General features: G+C 40.3%; 1 protein-coding gene across 9 annotated transcripts in view; it reads left to right on the forward strand.

Annotated features, from left to right (window-relative positions):
- The window catches only part of arvcfb (ARVCF delta catenin family member b), a 192,110-nt gene that overhangs the window by 149,183 nt on the left and 19,437 nt on the right, over positions 1-23,490 (forward strand). For 6 of the 9 annotated variants that reach the window (XM_072388468.1, XM_072388472.1, XM_072388470.1 and 3 more), the window contains 4 exons: positions 2,447-2,564; positions 2,683-2,854; positions 3,981-3,998; positions 5,662-5,733. In XM_072388468.1, the coding sequence (XP_072244569.1) occupies positions 2,447-2,564; positions 2,683-2,854; positions 3,981-3,998; positions 5,662-5,733 (380 nt within the window). The remainder of the gene's footprint in view (positions 1-2,446; positions 2,565-2,682; positions 2,855-3,980; positions 3,999-5,661; positions 5,734-23,490) is intronic. The other 3 variants (XM_072388469.1, XM_072388473.1, XM_072388471.1) reach the window with 1 other exon arrangement.

A 23,490-nucleotide genomic window follows, 5' to 3' on the forward strand; every position in this document is an offset into this window, starting at 1 on the left:
TGCTGCTGTTAACCTTGTAGGCCGATAGCAGAGGGCAGCCATGTCTCCATCCATCTCCATCAGTCCTGCTTCGGTCTCTTCCACCCAGCTGCTCTATTGTCCTCTGATGGCCACATGGCTCCGTGTGACCTTCACACCCGCCCTTTATCTGATAGGGCTGAAACACTACCGCCATATCAAGATCACTCTGACAGGCTGTCAGTGTGTGCACAGATACTAAAAGAAACAGACAGACCTCTGAATGCACACCCACTTCGTCTTTTAATCTTTTCAAATTAATGACACAATGAGAGAAGAAAAGACCCAAATTTACTGAGTTGTAAAATTCCCCCAAATATGGCACGAGTGACTGTGTCTATTATTCCTCCTGCCATTTAAAAGGATGACACACTGCACACTGATAAGCAACACTACCTAGAAATATTACTGTCATAAAAAAAGACAAAATTTCTTAATTTTCTTGTTCCTGGGTGTTAACAGAAAATGGACGTCCTAGATCTTTATCATTTTCTCAGTTCATTCTTTGAGAGAACATCGTTTTGTAAGAAATGTGAATGAAGTAAGGCTACAATTTTCAGTTAGCTAAAATATACTCTGAGTATGTTGACATAAAGAAAATTACAGTAGTATCAATAGCATTGCTCTGACTGAGCAACACTAATAAAGGTCACAGCGTCCTCCTTCATGTTACCAACATTACCAAAGCAAATTGGTCATGATTTGTGGCCATGTCTCTGATCAGCAGGGACTGCATGCTTTTTTAAATTCTTGAAACAAACATTTGAATTTGCTGCCACAATAATGCTATCATTGGTAATATGTTGCTATTCTAGCTGCCAGTTGCCATAGGAACTCAGCAGGGGAGTCTTCCACATGTAAGGCTGTGGTTCACTTAAAGTGAGAGAGAGTGATGCAAAGTTGTCACAAAAAAGGCTTATATCAGCACAGGGTGACATCACCTGGTCTTTCTGGTGTCATTATGAAGTTACACACAAGAAGAGACAATAAAATGTCAAGACAGATCAACAATCATCAGTATCCAAATCCCATAAACCTTACAAAACTAAATATTACATCAGCATATATCCTGTTCAGAGACAACAGCAGTTTCCCTCAGAGTCTCCACAAACTGATGCATCGCGCTCCCAGAAAGACTCCTGGAAATGAAACAGCTGACAATAAAACGCTTGCGTCTGCCGGGCCCCAAAATCACTCGTGTCAAATAAATCCAAAGCAGCTGCTCCTTTGAATCTGTTTATAGGGAGATGGTGACTGGTTTTTGATGGTTAAAGACGGATGGGTTTGATATATGAGTCAGTCCAGATGGTGTCTGCATGCTCTTGACCAAAGATTAGTTTTATTTTTGCATCTTGCATGTTTTAATACAGTTCCATAGTAAAATGAATGCTATACTTTTACACATTGACCAAGAAGCTGGAAGAAGATTTTAATATGGAAATTCATTAGGGAGCCCACATAGGCATTGAAATAGAATAGTCACTGCAGTGTTGCCCTTTGCTGTTAGATTCATATAGCCATATGTGTTGAATTGCTAGGTGTGATGGGTGTTCCAGTCCACACAGCACTAAAAAACACACAGTTCTGCTTACCTCTGCAAGGCTGCCACTCTTCCATAGGACTAACTGGGGGTCAGCTAATGGGATTATGTTGGTTGGAAGCCCTCATAAATGAAGTCCCGAGCGAGGAGCGCAGAGCCCCAGCCTTTAACCCTCTTTAGAGCCTTGCCTTTCACAGCCAGTCACACAGCCACAGTAAGACTTGCACCGGCTACATGGCTGTACCTCCACTGTAGGAGCTGTGCTCAGGGTGCTGACTGATGTAAGAGGGATGGCATTTTGCTTTGTACCAAAAAATTTAATTCATATTCAACATGTTTCAAAGATTAGTCCCAAAGCTCTGTGGCTTTAGCACATTTTACTTTTGAGGCAAACATTGAAGATGAAAGTCACCACTGGAGTAGACTGATGGGGGACTGCCAGTCATTATCATCCACTCTGTGCACTAGTTATGTTACAACTCTTTAGGAGAATGTTATGCTTTTTTAACTATGTTTTCTCTGGTGGCATTTTTTAAAATGTCTTTTCTGTAGAGGCAGTGCTGACACGTAATTATACTATTATTAATTATAGCAGTGTGTCAGTGGTGATTATAGTGGGATTTGGACTGCCTCCTGTTGTTTTGTTTCTTCCATCAGTAACAGTCAGATTTACTGACATGAGTTATTGGGGATGGCAGAACGATTGTATTTGAACACATCTTAATGTAACATCATTCTTTATACAACTTCTGTCTTATTCAGTCAAAAAGTCGTCATATTCATGTGATGTCAAGTTTCAACCATTAAAAAAAATTCAACGTAATTCATTCTGTGCATGATCCTTTTGCTGCTTATTGAAAGTGTGCATATGTGACATTGTTCCTGCAGAAATGTGAGCTCAGATGGGGCAGAGGCTCGGCGCAGACTGAGGGAATGTGAGGGATTGGTGGATGCTCTGCTGCACGCCCTTCAGTCAGCCGTAGGGAAGAAAGACATGGACAACAAGGTAGGGAAACATCTGGTTAACCCACTGTTTTTAGTGTATGAGTTCAGTTCAATAGCACTTCAGAAAAGGGGAGAATGCAGTTGTAGTTGATGCTATCGCTGCTTCTCTTTTCTCCTAGTCTGTTGAGAATTGCGTTTGTATCATGAGGAACCTGTCCTACCACGTTCACAAAGAGGTGCCAGGGGCTGAAAAGTTTCAGGACCCATCATCGCTGCAGGCTCCTGGATCAGCAGGACCACAGAGGAAGAAGAAGGATGACGCCGGGTGCTTCGGAGGCAAGAAGGCCAAAGGTGAGAAGAAGGAAGGAGCGAGGCAGGCAAGAATGTGACCACCACTACCTGCTCCTGCGGTAGAAAGATTAAACAATTCCTTACATTCTGCTGTAAAATGACAGGGATAATATGATAGTGGATGTCTACCTTGTCAAGGTTTACAGCATGGGGAGGTTTTATTTGTTATTGCCTGTAATTAACTGAGTGTATGGAGGTGTTGTTGGAAACATCTTAATCATCATTCTCCTGGGCTGTTGGCAAGATGACTCGGTTATCTCCCTGCTGTCCAACAATAATGGCTGCTATTAATCAGTCAGCCAATGAGAGTCAGTGAACCTTGACTCTAACTATTCCTCAGAGAAGTCTGTCACTTCAGGGGTCAGGAAAACTTTAAGCTTACAAGTGTATAGAATTATAAGAAAAACAGTGAACCACATGCACACATCCACACACTGAATAATGAGATGAGTTTAGCTGCTGCAGAGCCTGAAGGTGTTCCCAGAGAAAAGAGACTCAGGTACTGAAACAATAAATGCAGCTATAAAGGACAATGGAGGCAAGTAGTTAAACAATGCTGGCAGTAATAGTCTTTGTAATTTGTTACAGTAAGTTAGGAATTTGGTCCCCTTTAGCTTTATGTCACATTTACAATAAAGAATACACAATTATGATCAGCATACAAATAGGAGTTCACACTTTGTTTTAACTAATATACACCCTGTTATTTCTGTTCTTCCTCACAGTGATTTTAATAAACCACTTAAACAACCGCTGGCATTTTGTGCTGTTTCTATATATGTTTCACTTTGGCTTTCCAACTTGCCTTTATGTCTGATCGTGGAATCTGATTCCTTCTTTCTTCAGCACTTTCCTTTCGTCTTTGTTTTGCTCTTTTTTAATAGTTTGCTCCTCTGAATATCTTTTTATCTAAAAGAAAAGCCTTGTCATGTATGCTCTTTTGATATAATGGCCTTCACTCAGTGTCCTTCAGGAAAAGATGGCTCCTTTTTGAGAAAAACCAACCAAACTGTTTACGTGAAGTCAACTACTGCTTCTTGACGCACATCTTTTTCATCATGCCTCTTTTCTCTTCTCCCTGCTTTGTGTTTGTTGGCATTGCTGCTGCCTCCTTGGCTAACTGTAGAGGAATGGTTTAATCAAGGTGAGTGTCCCCCTTTTAACCCCTCTTACTTCGGCTCTCCACCTCCTCTTCTCCTTACGCCCCCTTTCCTGATTTTCTTTCCTCCCCCCTGGCTGTAGAATATAGTTTGAATTCGTTTTGGGTGTCCTCCAAAAACTTGAGAAAGTTCTAAGGACTTCCAGAAAATTGTAGAATTTCATTCATTCCACACACATTCTCACCATACCTAATTACCGTAGCTCTGGGTTTTTAGGCTCCACCCTTCCTAAACTTTTCAGTCTGTTCGAGTTAGTTTTTCACTGGTCCTTTAAAATGTGTGGAGGTTAAAGAGAGGGCAGTGGGGTTTACAACCTTTGAGATCAGCAGTATCCAACTGGAACCCCTCGCCACAGATACATCTGTGTCATGTTTTGGTGTTAATGTCAAGCTTTCCATCCAATTTTGTTTGCATATTTATCTGGTTGTGTGTGAGCATTGGAATTTAAGCTGATGTGGATTATTGTTACTAATTCAGATCCCGCTATTCTTTGGGTAAATCCATGCAATAATTTGTGCAAGTGTGTCAGCATCTTATCCAGGAAACAGTGTAATTCCTCACAAGTGCGAAAGATTGATAAACGTGACATTTTGGGAAATAGACTGATTTATCCTTCTTGTTCAGAGTCAGCCGAGGAGATTGATATCACTCTCTGAATTCATGAGCTTTGGAGTTAATCCAAAAAGTCTGACTTTTCCTTTAAGATGTTTTCAGACTGGAGATTTTGGTGATTTTTCATTCTTAACTTCTAGCTACCCATATTACCAAGAACATGTTGTCCATTCTAGCTCATGTATACTGAGGAATACTAAGGAAGATATCCTCAAAGGAAAGCCAACTCTCCTCTAACCTGGGATAAGGCAGCTGAAATATGTCAGCATGTTTCCTGAGGGGAAGTGGTTAGCTCAGCCAGCAGGGAGTGCTTCATAACTTCTGCTTCCACTGACCCCAGTGACCGGATATTTTACTTCCGTCTAACCGAGGAGTGGCCCACTCTGTCTCTATATTTCTGTTCTGTGCCTTTGTCATTTCCATATGCATGTGAGTTGACCATTAGCTAGCTGAGCTGCACAGGCCTCATTCTCCAACTCCCTTCTGCTCCTTCATTACTTACAGTAATCTGCTTCAACAACACTGCTGGCAAGCTGGTAAAGTGTAGTGAACTGTGTGGTTATAGTGAATGTGTGGGTTTGTGGTCTTGAGTTCATCCTGTAGGGTGCAAATTCATGGATAAAAACACTAAACAAGCAGTGTGAATTCTATTCCTCATATCAGCCTTGTAGCTCTCTGTATTGAGTTCATATGTTAACATTCTTCTGTCATTATGTGTGGCTATGTACAACCACCAGTTACATAGGTCCATGTACTTGTGTGTGACTTCTGTGTTACTCTGTACATTAAAATCAGACTCACCTTGAGTAGTGCATAACTCATCCACATTTAGTTTTATAACTGTGTTCTTGTCTCTCAGAAGCTCTTTCCCCATGGAATAATACATTTTACATTCATTTTTACAGACCAGAAATACTTTTATCACCCTGTCAAACCCATTCAGTCTAATCCTGGTGTCTGTCACATTGTCTTTCATAATCCAGCCTCTCAGGTTAAGACGCTGACTTAATATTTTCTCATTACTTCCTCATGCAGGCAGAAAGAATGGTGAGAATGACAAAAACTACGACACATTGGATCTGCCCAAGCGCACAGAGCCATCAAAAGGTAGGCCCTCATCCGGCATGCCAAACATCGCTCTGTGAGCAGAGTCTCAGAGGAACTTTCCATCATAGACAATCACTGGTCCTGTTGTTGGCAAAAAAAAAAACGGAAGTTTGTTCATTTTGTTATTGATAATGTTTGGTGGCTTTGTTCCTCCACTGAGACAGCTGATTGTTGGCAGCTTGTGGCAGCATCAGTTGTGTAAACCTTCCTTCTGTTGATTAATGTAACAATGTACTGAGCAGCCTTTTGTTATATGCTGAGCTTTGCCAAGTTTGCAGCTTCAGAGCATCAATTGACCATTCAACCCGGGTGGGAGTGATATGAATGGAATCCTCAGCCACAGTTCAATGTTTTTAATATTTAAATCAAAGCTGGCATAATGGTTAACCCATTAACTGAAGAAAGCAATCAGCACATTAAAGGAACTATTTTGGATATGGAGTTTTCTTGCCAAGAGTTAAATTCGACTCTAAATAATTTACATTAAAAATTAATCAAATACTATGCTTTTACCACTGGTCACTTAGTCCGTTACAGTTCATCAGCAGCACGTGGCTGTTACTTACCCTCTTAACTCCTGTTGAAGCAGTACAGCTGTACTTTGTTTTGTCACACAGCACTTCTGTACTTTGGTTTATTTTGGTTCTTTTTTGGTCTCTTTCACAGCTCCAAGAGTACTAAAAGATGCTTGTAAATACTTACAAATGAATACTTAGTCATGTCCTGTAATTCTCCTTAAAATCTGAGGATTCTATGCAGTTTAAACAGTTAAGCAACTGTTTAAGTTAAGTAAAGTTAAGAAAAGTGTGTTTGACTAAACAGGTTTATAGGCTCATTTAACACATTCATGAAACATCCTATAAATATAATATAATATTATATAATATACTGCCATGAACAATGTTTTTCTTTTTATAGGTTAGCAGGATACATTTGTGGAAATTACCCATCCAAAAAAAAAAGAAAGAAGAATACCTGAAATATTCTACTCACAGCAAATGTTGTGGTCATATTGCACCATATTACATTAACTGCAGCCTAACTGTCGCCTTGGGCTTATACACAGTGACAGAAACAGAGAAAAGAATATGATTTGCTGTTATTTAAGGTAAGATTTTAGCTGTTTGCAGTGATTGTAGTTGAGAAGTCCATAGAACTGTTCTTCTCTCAGCCATATTCAGGGAATAACAGACTCCTCTCCCACTCTCACTCTCACCATCTTATATTGTATCACGTGAAAAGATGTGGCAAGCGTGATGTGGCGGACAAAAAGGAGTTTTGTACCCACACTCTGCAGATGGTTGTAGCATCAAATGTGTGACTGTGTGTACTGTATGTGCACTAATACTTTTGTTTTGTTTTTTGGCACTAACAGCCAGTTATAACAGCCATAAAAGCAAATTAGCACGCAACATTGCATCGAGTCGTAATAGAATATGTATTTGCTTCCATATGAGTAAGCATGATATCTTGCGCTATAGAGAGGTGTTTGTGTTTAACAGCAAATGTCCATTTGTCTTGTGTTGTCTTTGGAATTTGCCTGCACTTGTTAGACACCTTTCTGTGATATTTACAGACCAGTGCCTTCATCATTGTCCAGTGACAGGCCTCTTTAGTCAATGCTACCTCCCGTTTGACTGGTAATTATCCATATTAACAGCAAAGTGGGTTCTAATTAAACTAGATCACAATTAATTGCTGTGCTTTTCCAAGCTAAGCCAATTCTGCCTTTTTCTTATCACTCCTAAAGTGAAAGAAAGCAGATGAGCTCCAAGGATGATAATTAATATTTTCCCCTCGCTAGGTTTTCATGGGTAAAAGCCAAGCTGGCATGCTGCTGTTGAGGATCTATAGTTGTTAGAATTGTTCTGCTATTACATTGCATAATATGGAAACAACACCATTTAGACTTTTGACTCTGGTGTAGGAAATTGTTGTCATAGGTCTGATTGTCATGCACAGCTGAAATAAGTTTGGGCTCACATTGCACATTACACCTGGCATTTTCATTCTTATGACAGACAAATCAAATTTGATGTTTATTAGCCCAACATGCAGGCAGATAACTGTTAGCTGCATGGATAATATGCTTAAAAACCTGATCAAAAAACATTGTTTTGATCCATTTGACTGTAAGACTGTAAAAATCCCCTTGGAGTCTTACTTATTTATCATTGAAGTCATGTGTTTGGGTTGTTTAGGCCCCTGTTCCCCATCACCCTCTGCCAACACTCCTTCCCCTGGTCAGTTGTGCAGAGCTTGTGGAGAAAGCGTATTTCATTTTGTGGCGATGGCTAAGGGAGATATAAGAGATTACATGTGTATCCTAGTCCTGATCTGTTGTCAGATAGAGAGAGGTCAGTGCAAGGAGCAGACTGGACGTGGCAGGGGACAATGATTAATCTCTGTGTGTATCGGAGTGTGTGTGTGTGAGTGTATCTGTATCTGTTAAAGGGAAAAAAGAGAAGGAAAGCACACAACATCCTTTTTGCCATACCGTATCCTCTCTTTTATTTTATTTCAAAAGTGAAGCTTGGTATTTAATAGATATTCTACAGGTTCCTGTAAAGTATACTCATGAGCAGTCAGTGTCTCACCAGCAGTCGACAGCGGTCTGAGCGTTCAAAGTTTGGATATCCAGAGAGGAATTCTGATGGGGAGGAGCTAAACCAACAGCTACTGAAAATGTTGCCAAAGAAGAGTGAATTTTACTTGCTGTCAGTAACATGTCAAACCTCAAACGTTTCATTCCGTTTTGAACAAACATTATATATAGCAATTTTGCCAATGTCAGCGTTCTGCATCATTCCACACTGATAACTGCTGATCAGCTAAGTCCGTCAGGAGTTGTGGGGTAGTTTACTGCTGGGCTTTACTTTTTGATGGACTTAAAAGACTGTCTGTGTTTTTGCTTTTCCAGGCTTTGTATCACTTTTAGCTTCCCTAATTCACAGATTTTTCTGTTTCTTTTGTCAGATGGCTAAATGTGTCAGAAAAATGGTATTGAAAATCGGCCCATTAAGACTATGAGTGAATTTGCAGTCGCTTAAAGTATTTCCAGACTGTTACTACGTTAAATCCCAGTTTTATGGCCACAACGTCATTGAATTCACCATTCAAGTAACTTAGTCAAAGTCAAAGTCAAAGCGAACTTTATTGTCAATCAAGCTTACAACAGTACATTGCAAGCAGACTGAAATTTCATTTATCTAACTCCAAATGTGCACGAGTTACAATTTGACATACAACTGAGGTACAACTGTATTGAGACTTACAACACACTAGAACATAAAGTGCAATTGATATCAGCTATCAGGCATGATAGAGATATCGCTAACAGTAGACAGTAACATATAACAAGCAACAAACATAGACACTGTGAGCACTAAAGACAGCATCTGTTAGAATCAGCAGAATTTCCTAAATAAATTCTCACACTCATCATATCCTGATACATATATATTTACTGCAGTGATCGCAGTATACAAACACAAAGCACAGAAACAAAGGAGATAGTTAGCTTTGTGTTTTATTTCTTGATTCCTTGCCTTATTTTCACGTTTGCCTCTTCCTTTACTTCCCTTTACTCTAAACTCTCTGTTCTATCAAATGAAAACAGCTAACCGTAATATTTTGTGTTGTTAAATGTAATGTAACATAAACTTGTCATGTCAGCAGGTTGAGGAGCTTTACCACAGGCCACGATCAGTTAGCCAGTCTGCTGACATGTAAGCTACATATGTAAGGATTATTAGGACATAAAATCCAGGCGTTGACAGGAACTGTTATCACACCTGAAACACCTTGTGGTGCATGTTCCAGACAGGGAAGCTGTGAAAAGCAGAATAAACTTAGGTGTAAAAACAGTTAATACCAATGGAAAGGATCATTAAACTTAAATCTTGAGTCTGATAGCTGAAAATGCATGACTAATGGTTACTACTGTAAGTATGCTATTATTAACATTTGTATAGTCTTATTAAAGCACATAATGAATTTAGTTAAACATTTGTACTGACATATAAGGGCCCTCTCACCATAAAGTCTTTTTCAACGCATTGATTAATCTGCTTGAAACTAATCTATGTTCATTGATCGTTCATATTTAGTCTTTTTCCCCCCCTTTTCATTAAAATGATCCCTGGCTAATGCTTACATGAAAGCATTAGTTATTTGCCTTATTTAGCAATCCAAGGTCTGTGAATACCCAAAGTGGCCAAAACCTTCCCCTCTTCTACTTGTCCCCTCTTCATTCATTTTCATCCATGTAGTTCCACCGGCACCAGGACAGGTTGCAGCCACATACATCATCAGAGAAGGTAGAGGAGGTGTATTATTAAATGCCGTCCAGACCAGGGCAAGAGAAAGTGAGAGGCTGGCTGAAACAAAAGTAATTACAACTGTGTAAAGACGCTTTTCACAAAAGAAGTATTGAGAGGGCAGTCACTGAGATGATGAAACACTTTCCCAGCAGTTAACAGAAAACACAGCTTTTACCTTGAGATTGGAAAAACGATCAGGGAGGGGTGCTTTTGTAAAGATCATCCCGCCTTATGAAATTAGTTTGCCTTTAGCTTTGCTCCAAACAACGTTTCTCACATCTTTGTTAAGTGTGTGGGTATGTTTGTAATGCACTTGGGCAGACAAACAGATTGAGTGCAAGTGCTTACATCCCAGTGAAACTAAGACGAGACAGATGAGGAATGCTTTGGCTTTTATAGATGTACGCCACTCCTCAGCTGCCTGTGCTCTGAGCTTATTGATTTTAGCTTGAGTTGTGACAGCTTCCACTATAAGAACAGGCTAAGCTTTGACTTTTTTCATCCTAATTGTCCTTTGAATTTAGCCTCTAAAACTATATGAGATGTAAGCCATGTAGTTTCTTAATTTTCAATCGTATTAAACCTATACAGCTTTGTTCGAAGTTCTGGTCCGATTTTTGTTAGACAGGAATTCTGCTTCACTTCTGCTTAATTAAATACTGACCATTCAAAGCCAACAGACTAAGCGGAAGGGATTATGCGTTCAAATAATATTTCATAACCAGGCCTATATGTGTTATATGTCACAAGTGTAAAAAGAAACATTTGTTGTTGGTAGTATGGCATTACAAACAAGCTTAACATGGCATAGCATCCTAACAATTGCATACAACATATTTCTACTAAAGCATTGAATTCAATTTGAAATATCTTATTTTGTAGCTAAAAATATAAGCAAAAATCTTTGATCTGATTAAGGCTCTATCTGAAAAGTTAAAGTAAAAGATCGTGGAAACACATTATAGTTCATCAGGTAGTATCAATATTCATAAAAAACACATGGAGAATTTGTTGAAATAAGTCCTTAAATTACCAACTTAGGTAGGATTTGTCATCTTGTGACCGTTAATGTCTGTAGTTTAGCCAGTGTGGCTATTTGCTCTTGTAAGCCAAGCATTTAATCTGTATAGGGGTCTACAAGCCATGATACAAGTTATAAAAATATAAAACACTCCTCAATATGAGCAGACTGGATCTCTGTTTGTAGGACGATGAGTGTTTATTGTTTTGTTGTCATCTTTTTCTGAAAGGCTAGATTAAATTGACAAAAATAGAGCTTTTCATTTATTCCTCTTTTTGGTTGTTGTCAACCCTACACAGAGGAGAAGCTTTACACTTTGGTGCTCTGTAAAACGCATCTGATTCTTCTAATCCTCCCCACTTTATTTCTGTAGCTTAATGTAAAATTGTCTTGCCGAGAGGTTCGATGGACACACTGTGTAAATATGGTCAAGCAGGCCCATTTATCAAAAGTAAGCATCTTCTGTCATCGTCCCGGTGCCAAGTCTGCATCAGAGTAACACAACTCTAGTTAGAGGGAATGTAGTGCCTGGTCTGTTTCTATTTTACACCCAGAGTAACAGAATGTCATAAATCATTTACCCTATATCCTAAATTCCAAGTAGCGGTATGATGTTGGAGCTCACATTGAGGTATTTAACACCTGAATAGCGAACTCTGACTCCTGGTGGTACTGACTTTATGCTAGCTCACAACTTGCTGACCACTGTGGAGATTCACTTGCCCGTCTGTTCAAAGCAAACACTCCCCACAGTTGTTCTGGGCACCTCCACCTCCTTTTCTTCGCTTCCTGCTGTTATATTTTACTGCGAGGTGCGACCCTCGGATGGAGATGGCATCCACATGAACAGTTTATCGTGGCACCCAGATGGAATGTCACACATAAAAAGCATGAGTACAAACAAAAATCATCCACAGCGTATGGGCATATAAGCTTACATGGGCACGTGCTCATGCACAATCACTCATACCTTCTCACTCTCAGCCTATCTGCTATCTTGACACATGACATTCACTCCACACATAGCTGGTTCCAGACTGTCTGGCACCTCACATCATTCTCTGTACAGTATCTCTGCAGCCTCTGTCATTACAACTCCCCTGACGTTACACCTTACTTATGTCAAATATAGAGCGTTGTTTTTAAACTGGATGCTGTCATGTCCAGAGGGAAGTCTACCCTGCTCATAAAGGAGGCCAACATATCACGATGCACAGAGAATGACTAATAGGTTTCATATTTCTGGTCCCTTGCTGCAGTCATGTGAGGTGAAGCAAAGTGGGATACAAACAAACCTAAATAGAGGTACTGTTACTCAAAAGAGCAAAAGAACTAAATAAAGGATAAAACAAAACAAAAAAAAGTGTTTTATCTGAACTGTGTGCTATTATATTCCGAACAGTTCTTTTGCACTCGGCTACTTTGCAATAGTCACATCAGGAGATAATGGATGCTTGTCTGTAGTAAAGGCAAGGTGTTATATTAACCCCTTAACACTTCACACTGCGTGAGTGGATTGAATTGGTACCTTGTCAAAAAAGGAGCAGCACAGACACATTAGAGGCAGACATCTGATGCAGCCAGATGTTGAAAAGGTGTGAATCAATCCACTGTTTCAGGATGCATAAGGAAAATGAAGTGTTAATAAGTAGCCTGTGAAAGTAGCTACTTGCACAGTCAGACGTGATGTGGCAATGATTGGGAGAGCGATACTAAAATATAGCAGTTGTCGTCTTGCCATTAAAGTGATTGGATTTTCCCTGTAAACTCTGCAGCTCCAGCTACAACTACCATCAGAGTCTACCCTGATTTGAATAAGCGAGCAATGAAAGCAAGATGGAGGCAGTGAAAACTAACATTGATGTGTGTAGTTTGGGGAAATGAATACAGCAGTGAATGCAAGTACATCCAGGTATCTCCTGGATACATGATGCTTAATACGACAGGTGTAAAATGGAGCTCTTAAATAGATGTCAGTTAACCTACAGTACTAGAACTGTCTGCATTGTAGTAATATATACACCACTCATGCTGCACAAAACAAATTTAAACAGCATGAACTACTTTTACAGCACACCTAACCACAACTGTCAATTTCTACAATTCTATTTGATCCGCATGTCTTTTTATAACTATGTTTTAGAGAACTGAGGGAATAACCTTTTTTGCTATAGAGTTTATTTAGGAAGGGCTATCCATGTTTCATGTTGTATGACTTTGAATTATAGTAACTGCGACGACCGAGTGCAGTGTAGACATTGCAAATTAATTTCTACAGTTACATCACCTGCTCCACCCCCGGGTGACACCAAACATCTGTTATAAAGCTGCATCCGTAGTCATGTCTCCCCTAAAGCGGTTTGCTGTAGCTGTAGGTGGCTTGATGGATTTTCAGCTGCACTACTGTGTTGAATGATCATGAAAAATATTAAAGGAATATTATATAAATAGGTCTCCTGCAGGCAGAAGTGTGTCTCTATAATTGTCTTGCTCATATTCTCGGAATGCACGCTGCAACTTGTTCGGTTACATTATGGTTCTGTAATTAGAATTATTGATGGCAAGAGGCATATGAGGTCCTAATCCCCCCCAGTGTGTGTTGGATAGAGTGACAGAGTGGGAAGAAATGTGGATTGTTACTTACAGCCTGATTTGTTGAAAACATTGTAAAACACTGACTATAATTACTTATTTTTCTCCAAAACTGCATTATGCCATAGGACCTTCTCACAGTTACTTAGCATTTTTAAATGAAGTGCTCAAGGTAAGTGGACAGAGGGGTTTGTACAAATAAAATCACTAACTTTCATTAACCAGTTAATTGGATTTGATTACAATGAATTGGACTCTAATGGGCTTGAAGTGGACTATATCATTAAATTGCTTTGAGATGATATTAGTTGTGATTTAGCCCTATACCAATAAACTGAATTCAATTGAATTGAACCAAGCTGGTCATCTCCACGACACGAGTTTCATGATTTTCCTTGTGAAGGCTTTACTTATGTCATTGCTAATACCAACGAATGATAGCAGAGACTGCTGGCTTGCTGCCTGTAATGATATCTGCATCACCAATATTCATCAGGGCAAAGCTGTGTTTAGTGTTACACTGAATTTGTATTCCCAAATATTTTTATGGTTGTTACTTTACGATATATCAAATTACAAACTTGATGTTCATTTGACCGGTATAAAAAACAAAACATTTTCATTTCTCTGAGCTTGATCCTCCAAACACTGTGTTCAAGCTGAAACCAGCTGATTCCGGGCACTTGCGGGGTGTTTGCTGTATTTCGGAGTACATCAGATTATTTGAGAACATGCAGAGGCAACAGTGTAATACGCGCACGTCTTCTTTCTGTATAGCATCTTTGCCCATGTTAGAAACTTGACCCAGGGGCTACCTACCTTTTCCATTTCGCCTGACATTAAATTTGATTCCCTCTCTGCCACACCAACTGTTTGGAGTGAAACCACTCAGCTACCCACAGCTAACTTGACGCAGATCTGTGCCGGTCACTTTCTTGCCTTTGTTGTTGATAATAAAACTAGCACAACGCAGAAAAGGGATTAATTAAGTCAACAGCCTGCAGCTTGCAGCTGACATTTTAGCTACTGCGCCTCCTCCTTAAACCCCCCACCCCCTGTTATCGTGAGTCGTTGATGAAAAGGAGTGATTATAAGGCAAGAGGCAAAAAACAAATTAGGGAAGCAAGGAGTTTATTTAAACAGAACCACCTTGTGTTTGTTGGAAATACAAAGAGGTTTGCATAACAGTGTTATTCCTGAGAGGTCTCATGGAGAGAGTGGTGGCTCTCCACATCATTAGTGGAGTGAAGTCCTTGTAGATAAGTATGTAGTAGTTTGTGTGTGTTGTTGCAAAGCTTCATTTATCCACCTGCATTTGGCAAAGGAGAGTGGGGAGCCTCTAAATCCCAGCACTTCCTTTGTGGCAAAGCAGATTTATCACCGCTTCTGTCGTGATCAGCTGTCATTCAAGTTCTTTTAATTTTCCTTACCCTAAAAAAATCTCAGTGCCCCTGTCTCCTCCTACGATGTTCAGTGAAACTCTAAAATAACACCGGGAATTCAGTTGCCAGCTAAATCAGGCTCTTAGATGATTAGAGGTGCCATTTGCCGCCCCCATCTTCCTAAACCTGAAGAGTTGGAGCAAAGTGATAATTATGTGAGAAGAACAATAACAGGGAAGTAGGAGCAGTGAGATTTTCTCGCCAATTGGAGCTTTTGTTTGGCCTCGTTTGAGGCACAAGAGCACTGCTTCCTGTTTCTGTGACAGACACTTTAATCTAATTAAAAGCCGATGCCATGCTGGTATGCATCACAGGAGCTACAACAGAGGTTAAGTCAAGAGAAAAACGCTCGCCTCCTACACCCCTTTCATAATTTGTCATTGCCCTGTTGCTGGTTAACAGTAAAACTGACACTGATCTTTAAAAGTCTGGGTCATTGTTGCACCTAAATGTTCCCAGTGAAAAGAGGGAGTCAGAGGGAGCAGAGAAGAGTTTAGTTAAACCGTCCCTCCATGCAGACCACGCAATATTTAATGCATTTAAATGATCATTTATGAAATTTGTTGTCTTGTAAACAAAGACAGAATAAGGTCTTAGTGCTTTAACAATATTTCTGTGACAGCACAACGGCCAAGAAGAGAAAAGCTGAAATTATAAACAGTCCAAGAGGAGGGTGTACATGTCTGTTTATGTAAGACAGCAAGAAGAGTTAGTGGGAAGAGGGAGTTTTTTCAGTATTCCCAAGTTTCTTTGACTGGGCTATAATCACAAGCCTTTAAGATTTTAACACTCATTTGATTCAAATTCATTTTAGCTGTTGGGAGCAACTCATCTCTTCCTCACTGCCTTTCATTTGACTCTTATCAGCACACGCAAATTCATACAGCTGTCCATAAACACAGCCACACACACTCATTTACACACACAAATGCCCACTCAAGCTCTGCCTCTCTCACCCACACGTGCGCACAATGCACCGTGCCATTAAGCATGAGGTTTATATTATGTGGCTGTTAGAGGTGGCTGCAGAAGGAGAAAATATCACCTGGGAAAAGTGAGCATAAGCTGTGTGTGGAGAAGATGAGGGGAGCATTACATGAGAGATGGGTGCTGACACCAACCCAGACACAGGAAATCCATCTCCCGTCAAGCACCATCACAGCTGCCATCATGTATTGCAGATGCACCGTGTAGCTGGAGCTGTTGTATACAGGCCGCAGATCAAGCCATCGTGGACCAGCTGGATTTTCTACTTATTTAGGGGGTATGAATTGAATATAAAATTATGGCAATGACAACACAAATATTTATGTTTCCTGTTGACTTTACTTTATATTATATATTATATAAGAAATGTACCTAGTTGCAGTGACATCAACCATTCGTCTGTTGGCCCTTTTGCCACTCTGTTGACTCACCTTCCTGGCATACAGTGCAGTCTCCATCTCAAATCCACAACAAAAAGTTTTTTAACGTTGCTGAGGGAAATTCCAGAGGGAAAAAAGCATGAGGCAAAGGTTTTCACATCTATCGGAGATTAAAAGGATACCCAAAGGAAAGATTGGACTTTTGTCAGACAGGGAGAAGTCCCCACTCCACCCCTTCCACCTACAGTTACTGTTGCTATACCTGAGCTTGTTGCATTCAACACATATGCGGTTTATGAGGTTGGATCTCAAAGTTGTGACACTGAGCCTGTAAAAATATAAACCGGATTTAGCTGATTCAAATCTGGCTACAGCCCCTGTGAAGTGATGACCTTGAGCAGCTCCCAGTACCTCTAACAGCATTGATACACTTCCAAGAGCTCTCAATCTCACAACGTGCAGGTGCACATTTGTGACTAACACAGGACCTCCTCAAGGGTGTCAGCATAACCCTCAAACTTGAATTTGTTGGAAGCTAAATCCAGTAGGTGTAGTGCGATCTATAAAGTCAATTGTTTTTGCTAATAGATCTATATTTGCATGATGGCACACACCACAGTTATCTTAACAGGTCATATGTGCTGTATTTTGTGCATTACATAAGTCACCATTAGTAATCTGATACGGTACCTAATTAAGCTAAAAATTGAATAATGAAGAAATTGATAAGCATTGACTGTAACTGGTTGCATGTGTCCATTTTCAGTGAAAACTGCTTTTTGGTCTATGACTTGTTGTCGTTGACTCAACATTTATCGCCATTTATATTCTCTAATTGGATTAAGTCAGTTTGACGCTGAGTTTGATATGTGCTTTCTAGGCAAGTCCACTTGCCGCTGCCACTTGTTATAATGGGAGTGTCAAGGTGTGTTCAGACAATGCAGACAAGCATGGCAGGAGTGCTGAGAGTGGTGCATTGCTGCGCAAGGTGACTACTTACATGAAAAGAAATGCAAACTGAGACAGTTAGGAAATGATGTGTCCCACTGAATATTGCCTCTTTTTGGTGTTGTGTTGTCCACCTGTGAGAACAGGACAATCCACCAGAGTCAGGGTGACACAACTGTCACAACCAAAGGTAGCACTTGAGAGATTCTGTTTGTTCCTTCCTCTAAGTGCTGACCAAGATGAGGTCTCCCATACCTGATTTAATCACATATCATATTTGATCACATATCAAAATGGTGTCTGTATTTATAGCTTTGAAGCAACACAGACATTTGTGCAACTACATCTTTTACCCGTCTCACTTTTCATCAACTGAACTGTGGACTCAGGCCCTAATCAGCATACACAGGCCCCGTTGCTCTGCCTCAGTTCTCTGCCTCTATCTTCAGTTGACACACACCCACACACACACTCGCAGTCCGTGAGATTATCAAGGCTTATTCCCAAAGTCTTGATATGAAAAATCCAAACCCCCAACCCCCTACCCAAACTGCAGAGTTAATCATTTAGCTTCTGTTACAGTGCATCAGTTTTTTTATTTGTAGATCTTAGATACATTTTTTTCCTTTGCATTACTTCCTTGTGCTCTGAAATTGTCCTCCGTTGACTGTTTACCACTTTGTAACATTCAGAGCTCAAATCCAGTCAGTCACAATTTATTTCTGCTCTCACCACAACCTTCCCCTCCTTCACCTCCTTACTCTGTATAATGTTTTCGCTCCTATCCTATGAACTCATCATATTATTCCTCTCCTCTTCACTTGTCCTTTTCTCGTGTGTCACTTTCCATCCTCCTCCTCACTCCCAGCCTTACTTTTCTATTTTCTATTTGCATTTTCTTCCTTTCCTAAACCCATCCCCATTTTTGTCTTCATACCTTTCTGTTTCCCACTCTGCCAGCTGTTCCATCTTTCTCATCATTATAGCTCTTTAATTTTCTTCTCAAATGTAGTGAAGTGTTACATGTTGGGAATCGACTCTAAGCTGGAATTTGTTGTGATAGCACGACATCACCCTGACAATTTAAGCTTGTATTTTAGACTTTTAGTGTCAAGTAAGCGAGTGAGAAGGTATGGAACACGTACCACCCACCTCTGCTTACTCTGTGGGATCTATCCATTTCTTTCTTTTCTGTCTCTGTCTTTCTCTTTGTGTCTTTCCTCTCATCTATATCTTTCCCTGAGTTAAGTGTTAAGTTTTTAGTTCAGTTTGTGTCTGGGTGAGGATGTGACTCGCTTGGGTAAGCACAGCAGACACTCGAGGTGATGCTGATATACTGTTCAGTCTTAGAAACAGCCATGCACACAGGAACCCACATTAAAGCACTCGAAAAGCGCAGACACACCTCCCCAGTCTGAAACACTTGAGTGTCTGACAGAGCCATTGCTCCTACGCTGGGCACGAGCAAGGTTTAGCCACTAATTGCATCTCTCAGGCTAGACTTGCTGTGGAAATTAAGGGGAGTGGAGGTAAGGATAAGGAGAGAAACATCTTTATAAACTACTCTGGTGGGCAATTTCAGTCTTTCAGTCCCTGTACTCAACATATTCCCTCTTAATGAAGCTCATGTGCTAAATCACTAGTTGCTGTTCGATGCTAAATCCAGATTGAAAAGCATTGTTGCTTTTCCCTGCTTTGGCCTGACTGTCTCAAATGAGGAATAAAGATAAAGCAGATTTGTTAGTGGTGATGGAGAGGGTGGTTTCTATAGCAACCCTAAAACTACCGTTGTGTAGTCTTGTCTAGTTATGCTACTTCTCTACATTAGTTCATAACGCACTTCTGTTCCATGTGCTACATTTTGGGTTTGTGGTGGACGTATGGCAGGTGATGGGACAAGCAGGGAAAAGAGACATGCAAGAAAAGAATGATGGCAGTGAAAGGGACAGAGGGATAGAAAAGAAATGTACCTCCCCTGTACCTGTGCTTCATTTGAAGCAAACCTGATAGCTTAGTATAGATAATCTGCTTTGTGTTTATCGCCTGACATATTCTCCAGCAGCTTTATGGCTGTGTGTGTAAGCAGTTTTAACAGTATGAGACAGCAGCTGTAAAGCTGCCCTCCAATCAACCGGGATGGAAGACAGAACAAGGAAATAGTCCCATCTGAATACTCGCAGTCGTTCATATCATTGGACAACTCAAGATGGCAGCTGTCAGCCGTATGCTCATTCATTTGACAGCTACATTAATATCTTAGCAGAGAGGCCGATCTATCAAACTACCACATGTTTTTCCATTGCTTTTTGGGAAACAATGAGTCTTTCTCACACTATTACTGTTAGGGAATTGGTTAAATGGCATTTAAAAGTGGGTGTGAATTAGAACCATTTTGTAGTACTTTTTATGATTGTAACAGATGATTATGACATAAAGCTGAGGGTAGACCTTCTCTCTGTTGGTCTTTCTACTCTTTCATTTAATAGCAAAAGTAGGTTATTGGTGATGGTATCACTAAAAGTAACACTCGCTACAAGCTCCTCAGTTAAGCTGCACTATTGCTGTTTTAATCTGCTCTTGAATTCTGCCACAGTAATCTAGAGTTGCAATCAAACTATACTTGTGTTACTAAAAGTTAGTGAAAAACCTCATGCTGTTCAGAATTTGAAAAATTCTTATGCCCATGCAAAGAATATATTCCTCCTCACAGCAAAGCCAATACACCAAACATGGACAGCATTTAATGACAGGTTGCTGCTGTCTTTATTTAATCTATTGTTAGAAATAATGCAGTCATAACTGAGCTACAACATTAACACTTTTTCTAATTTAAAGAAAACCATTAAAGGGGTGTATCAAAAGTATTCGATAACATATTACATCGTCACACTAAATTGCACTAACTTTGAACACTATTCATGTTATGCATTAACTTGTATGTCATATGTGACAAAAAAATCAAAGTGATGCTACCCACTGCCTTGTGATCTGACATTTTGAAGTTTTGAGTTTGGCATTGTGCCATTACCGTCTTGGTCTTTTTAGTACCAGAAAATGACCATATTCAGACAATGAGGTGGGACTGGGGCTGGACTGTGATACCTGCAAGCTGACTGGAGTAAGACACCAATCTTTGAAGATGAATATCTTGAATATTGAATTATTTTCCGAAGGACCACCAACACACCAGTCAGCAGAAGTGAATCTCGCTAATAACACCATCATGACATGTGGGGAAATATATCAACTTGCCAGCACCTAGTTTCAGTGGTATAGACAGTCTCACTGGTTCTGTAACCAAGCGCTGATATATCCTTAGAATTGCCAGCACTTGTTTCTGCATAAATTAGAGAGAGCTTGTACATCCTCAGTACCCTGTGTTTCAGCAGGACGCAGTACACTATATGTGTCAGTATGTGTGAACATTATGTTATATTTAGTTTGAAAGCCATTTTCTTGACAGCAACGTGTGTAGAAAAGATATTTTGTACTTTGAAAAGTGGCATGTCTTGTTGATATGATTTTTGCCTGAAGGGAAATAACCTCCTCACCTGACAGACATTCTAATTCAAACTAACACCTCAATATCAGATCCTAATACACTATTCCATGACCAGGAGGGACACTGGAAGCAAAAAGGTGTAACATTACCACTGTTTATCTGCTGAGAGACCAGATAGCTGCAAGGCAGGTTATTGAGTGAGCCACAGAAAACATAATGTAACTATGGCTCAACTCTGAAAGACCCACTGGATCTGTGTTTAGTCCAAAGTTTAAAGGTTGCAACTGGAGAGATAGACCATTTCTAATGGATTTTGAGAGAAAAGTACATTTCAGACATTTTGGTTTCAGTTCATCAGGAGGTTTTTGCTACCAAATCTGATGTCTTCTTTGTACAAAAAGCCCATAGCAGGACTTCTCTGATCTATCAGCACAGGGAAGAGGAAGTAGCCCCTTGTCAATGCAAAAGCAGCTTGCAGCAAAGGCTCCCATTATGTGAAATGGTTGGAAACCAGCTTTCATGGAGCAGACTTATGGGAGTGCTGGAGCAGTACCCCTGCTGGGAAATGGCATAGAGCGAGGGAGGGAATGACAGAAGGGTCCGAGCAGCACATTTGCCTCGTGCTTTCAGCACTCTGCCTTTTTCTGCAACCCCCGCTTCCTTTTCTTGAACCACCCCATCATCCTAGGACATTTTTGTGGCTCAAAACATATGGGTAGCTGTCCAAGAGATGATCCAATGGCCACCTTCTGCCTCTCTTTGTCAACATGCAGCAAACGGAGGCCAATCACCATGTGGGTATGCTAATGTGTGCTGCCCCGGAGACGCCCATAGAGTTGTCAATCTGCGGATAGGGCATACTGGTTATGAAAGGATAAAATAAGGCTTTGACTCCAGAGCATTGTCAGTCTGAAGGGGTGATTGGAAGGTGAACAGCCCCTTGCAGACCAGCAGACTCTCTTTTGGCTCCTCTCTGCCCCAGGTTTGTCAGGAATGATGTGGATAGAGAAGGAATGTCCTCTCCCTCCTGGTCAGGATATGAACAACGGCATGTTTTAAATCAGACATTAGTCAAATTATATTTGCAAAAGACTATTTGTTTCTAGTGTAACCTTTGTGGAGGAGTAGATTTTCACAGCGGTGACCACTACAGAAATTACACTAGAGAGTGCAGTGAGAAGGGAATTTGAAAGTCAATTAGGCTTATTTCTGTGAGATTTACACCCAGCATTAACATGCATCACATGTCAGAGCCTAATTACATTCACACCTGACATTAGGATGTATCTTCAGCATACAAAATAGTAATCAGAATTCCAATTACCCTCACTAATATTCAGGTGTCATAGCACGTAAGCTTTAAAACAGGCAGTAAACTTCTCTTTTGTACCCATTTCCAAGGATAGTGCCATCCTTCCCAAAGAAGTTTAGTTGTATTAGAGCTGTTGTATTTACAACCATTACTAAACTGAATAAAATATAAAAATGACATCATGATCAGCCTATGAGAATTTGTTGCACTAGTTTGACAAATTAAGCCTTTATAAGAGCCATGCTTGACCTTACGTAATGAATGTTGTAGCTATCATAAACACTTATTCACTGAACTTCTCCAGAGCTGGCTCTTGTATTTACAGATTAATTACATACACTTTAAGTCAGTCCAATTCTTCTTATTCATCATGTTGTGGAAAAATGACACTTTCTCTTAATGCCACCCATCTGGTGCTGCCTCAAGCAGCATAAACAGCCGCATCAAAGAAGCACGCAGAAGTGTTGAAGGTATTTCTTAAGCCTCTCTGTGAAACATGCCAATTGACTTGTTTTGTTTATGTGGCTCCACCACTCACCTTTTTGTTTTTAATGAACTCAGAGAGAGTCCCAATCATTATTCTGTCTATGGCGTTCTGCTCTTAATGATGTGCCATCACTCTGCTACGCTGTGGCTCTGCACTGGGCAGGTCTCTGGTAACGCCATAGCACTCTCCTATGAGCTGTGTGTACTTACACAAAGATGAGGCTGGTGGGGTTAAACGTGCATGAGTTTCAGATGTGCAATAAGATCAGAAACTTGAGGCTTCCCCACTGGAATAGTTTCATTTATTTATGTGGCTTTTTGCTGGGGGAAAATGTGACCCTTGGGTCAGCATTGCTCTACAAGCATATATCCTGTCTTTTTCTTTCTATATCTTCTGCATTTTACCTGTAAAGAAGACAAGTTCATCCTTCTTTAGAAGTGCAGTTATAGGAATTCATTGAGAATGACAGATATAAGGGATGGTATCAATTTCTGTGTTTCCATCATTCTCTGATCATTATTCTTTCCTGTGAGTTGTAGAGCCCAATATAGCTTTATGACCCCCCCCCCCCTTCTTGGAAGTGCTGTGCTGCTGTAAGCATGCTTGAAATGGAACTGAAAGCAGTAAATAATTGGAGCGCTTACGTAGATGCACTGAGAGACCCTGTACATGGCGTATGTGAGCATGGGCAAGTGCTTTGTGTGTTTGTGGATTTACAAGTACGAATAGAGGTGTTTGCAGAGGTGTGTGTCCTATTTTGTACA

This window comes from Leuresthes tenuis, unplaced genomic scaffold (genome assembly GCF_036924035.1).
Source record: "Leuresthes tenuis unplaced genomic scaffold, fLeuTen1.0.hap1 SCAF_6, whole genome shotgun sequence".
Classification (NCBI taxonomy): Eukaryota; Metazoa; Chordata; class Actinopteri; order Atheriniformes; family Atherinopsidae; genus Leuresthes; species Leuresthes tenuis.